General features: G+C 58.0%; 1 protein-coding gene across 1 annotated transcript in view; it reads left to right on the top strand.

Annotated features, from left to right (window-relative positions):
- LOC104489261 (aldehyde dehydrogenase family 3 member B1-like) overlaps positions 1-3,251 on the top strand; it is a gene marked incomplete at both ends in the record, with an annotated part of 10,076 nt that overhangs the window by 429 nt on the left and 6,396 nt on the right. Inside the window, 5 exons of the mRNA XM_010131403.1 lie at positions 200-285; positions 399-480; positions 603-989; positions 1,233-1,399; positions 1,548-1,647. Coding sequence (XP_010129705.1) covers positions 200-285; positions 399-480; positions 603-989; positions 1,233-1,399; positions 1,548-1,647 — 822 coding nt within the window. The remainder of the gene's footprint in view (positions 1-199; positions 286-398; positions 481-602; positions 990-1,232; positions 1,400-1,547; positions 1,648-3,251) is intronic.

Below are 3,251 nucleotides of genomic sequence, written 5' to 3'. Positions count from 1 at the left end.
GGTGGTTGTCCTCGTTGCGCCCTGGAACTACCCCATCCCCCTCCTGCTGGTGCCCCTCATTGGGGCCATCGCTGCCGGTGAGATGAACTCGCCCAGAGGACCTGGGCGCTGCCAAGGGCACCTAGTCCCCTGGCTGGGTGCCAGAAGGGCTGGCTGTCACCACGTGACTGCTCTGACATCCTGTTGATCACTCCCCCAGGAAACTGTGTTGTCATCAAACCCTCAGAGATGACCAAGAAGACTGAGAGACTTGTAGCTGAAGCGCTGCCCAGCTACCTGGACAAGGTGAGAAGCTCTTCCTGTCCCTGTCTCACAGTTGTGGTGTTCCCTGGGGACAGGGACACAGTGTAGACCTGGGTAGATGCTGGCAGTGGGTGACCCTTCCTCTTATGCTCCAGGACAGCTTTGCCGTGGTGACCGCTGATGTGCAGGAGACCACTCAGCTGCTGGAGAACAAGTTCGACTACATCTTCTTCACTGGTATGTCCTGCGGGGACACTCCAGGCCCACCCTCTCTTCAAAGAGGCGTTGGGCTGCCCCAGCCAGCCGGGTGTGGATCTGTTGGGAGGTCTCTGGGCTCACGCTGCTCCCCCGGCCCACAGGCAGCTCCTCGGTGGGGAGGAGCGTGATGGCGGCCGCTGCCAAGCACCTCACACCAGTGACGCTGGAGCTGGGGGGCAAGAACCCCTGCTACGTGTCTGACAACTGTGACGTGCAGAACGTGGCCCGGCGGGTGACCTGGGGCCGTTTCTTCAATGCGGGGCAGACCTGCATCGCGCCCGACTACGTGCTCTGCAGCCTGGAGATGCAGGAGAAGCTGCTGCCCGCCCTGCGTGAGGCCATCACCGAGTTTTATGGCCCCAACCCCCAAGAATCCCCCGACTTTGGTCGCATCGTGGGCGACAAACAGTTCCAGCGGGTGCAGGTGCTGCTGCGCAGTGGGCGCGTGGCCATCGGAGGACAGACAGACGCAGAGACACGCTACATCGGTGAGGGATTGAGCTTCACGTAATTCTTCGTCCTTGCATGGAGTGGACTTGGGTTTTCAAGAGGGTGTCACAGCTGGAGGGCAGGTTCTAGAGGGAAGTGACACTTAGGGAAGGTTTGCTTGGGAATCGGGGGGCTTGGCAGGGTGCCCTGTCTTAAGGGAGATACAGGTCTTGGGGAGGGGACCAAGGTGTCCTCTCCAACCTCTGCCCATGGCTGATGCCTTCGGATTTCTTCCTCTGCAGCCCCCACAGTGCTGGCGGACGTGCAGCCCTCTGATCCTATCATGCAGGAGGAAGTCTTTGGCCCCATCTTGCCCATTGTCATCGTGGCCACCGCGGACAAAGCCATTGACTTCATCAACAGCCAAGAGCGGCCGCTGGTCGTGTACGCCTTCTCCTCCAATGACAAGGTACGGCGTGAAGCCAGGGCTACGCCTACCCCATGCTCCTTGGTTGGTTCGTGCTCCAGCAACAGCCCTGGCTGTGGGGGAAGGATTGGAGCTGGAGGGGCGGGAACAGGGTGCGAGACCCACCCCATCTGCACTGCTTTCTTCCCAGGAGGTGAACAAGGTCTTGGAGCGGACAAGCAGCGGTGGCTTCTGCGGCAACGACACCCTGATGCACTTTACATTGAACTCACTGCCCTTCGGTGGCATCGGTAGGTCCAAATCTCCCAAGCAGGGGAGCCTGAGCCATGTTGGCCATTGTGAGGAAGGGTCCCGGGGGGGACAGGGCACCCAGGTCTAGACCCCAGGTCCAGGAGGTTCAACGGTTTGTGGCAAAACCCTTCTGCACCTGGTAGGACCCTTCCCTGTGCCAGGCCTGTGCTCTCAGGCTTTGCAGCCCTGTCTCCGCTGAAAACGCGTGGAGCTCTCTGAGGTTCCTTCTCTCCATGTTCCCTACGTGTGCGGGAACGTCTGGTTTAAAAGGTTGGGATTTCTGAATGTGGCCACCATAGGAACATCTCCAGACCTTCCTCTCCACATGCAGTTGCCTCTGTAGGGTGCCAGCAGCTGGCCTGTCACACCCATCCTGCTGCCAGGCCACCCCTTTCCTCTGCAGGAGACAACTGGGAAGTTGTCACTTATCCACAGTTTTCAGGAACTTTGAGTTCCAGTTTTTGGTGGATCCTCCATTTTGGAGCCCGCATCTGAAGGCAGCGCCAGTTCCCAGAGGTTATAGAAGCTCCTGAAGTCCAGTATCACGTAAAACCCTTGAGGAGTGAACAGGGGACCCGGACCGCAGCCTAGGAGGATCTTTGGACCCCAAGAGGGTTAAAAACTTTACAAACACTTGCCATCGTCCCACCTCAGCACTAACCAGTCACCCAGGGGGGATATTTTAAGGCCAATCTATTGATACGTGGAATTTCTGATGGTCCTTGCTGTGGCTTCACGTGAGGCTTTTGTAGATCAGCAGACCCTGGAAAGGTCTAAATCTGATCCTGAACCTTTTGCTGAAGTTTCCCTCTGGAGAAGGGCAGCCGAGGGGGGCTGTCACTCCCTGTCCCGCCGTCTCCTCTATACCCACGCTGGCCACCAGCCTGTGGTTTTAGCTTTATGCTTAAATTCAAGCAATGCTAGAGGATTCCTGCAACGTGAAGCAAGGAGGTAAATACCAGCCCCAAGCTGGAGCTCTCCTGGTTCAGCTGATCAGTGTGACCCGGAGCTCCCATGGGATGGCTTCTGTCCAGAGCTCCAGCAGAACAACCCTCTCAAAGGCTTCAGATCAAAGCTGAGCCTGGTCCTACCTTTTCCCACCACAACCCTCAGTAGATGCATGAGTAAGAATGGGGCAAGCACGCACGATATTGCTTCCCCAAAGCCTTCCAGCCTCGGGTGATTTGCTGAGCCAGAAGATCCTTCGGGTTCGGTAAGGGAGCGCTGGACTCCGTGGACTTACCCAACCTCTCCTCGAGTCCAGAGGAACGTTCAGCCGCTGCCCCTGGGGTGCAGCGGTCCATAGCTCGTGGGCAGGAACAGCGCTTGAGGGCTGGTGCTCCCCCCGGGCTGTGTCTTTTCTGGTCTCTGATTCTCCTGGGTTGTTCCAGATGTCTATTTAGGCTGAAAAGCCATGTCCAAAAGTGCTCCTCTCTTCCTCCGGAGAGGAAGGAGTCTCGGTAACGGCGACACCCACTTTTGATCAGATGATCTTTGCTACCGTGGGAAACCCAGCCCCCATTCTCCTTCGGAGGAGTGGCCGCTCAGCTGGCCAGCAGCCACCGCCGACGTGGGGGAGGTTAACCAGAACGCACGCGACGGA

The sequence above is a fragment of the Buceros rhinoceros genome, unplaced genomic scaffold (genome assembly GCF_000710305.1).
Source record: "Buceros rhinoceros silvestris isolate BGI_N320 unplaced genomic scaffold, ASM71030v1 scaffold4472, whole genome shotgun sequence".
In the NCBI taxonomy this organism is placed as follows: domain Eukaryota; kingdom Metazoa; phylum Chordata; class Aves; order Bucerotiformes; family Bucerotidae; genus Buceros; species Buceros rhinoceros.
The sequence above is the reverse complement of the archived record's forward strand: the minus strand, read 5'-3'. Positions and strand labels throughout refer to the sequence as shown.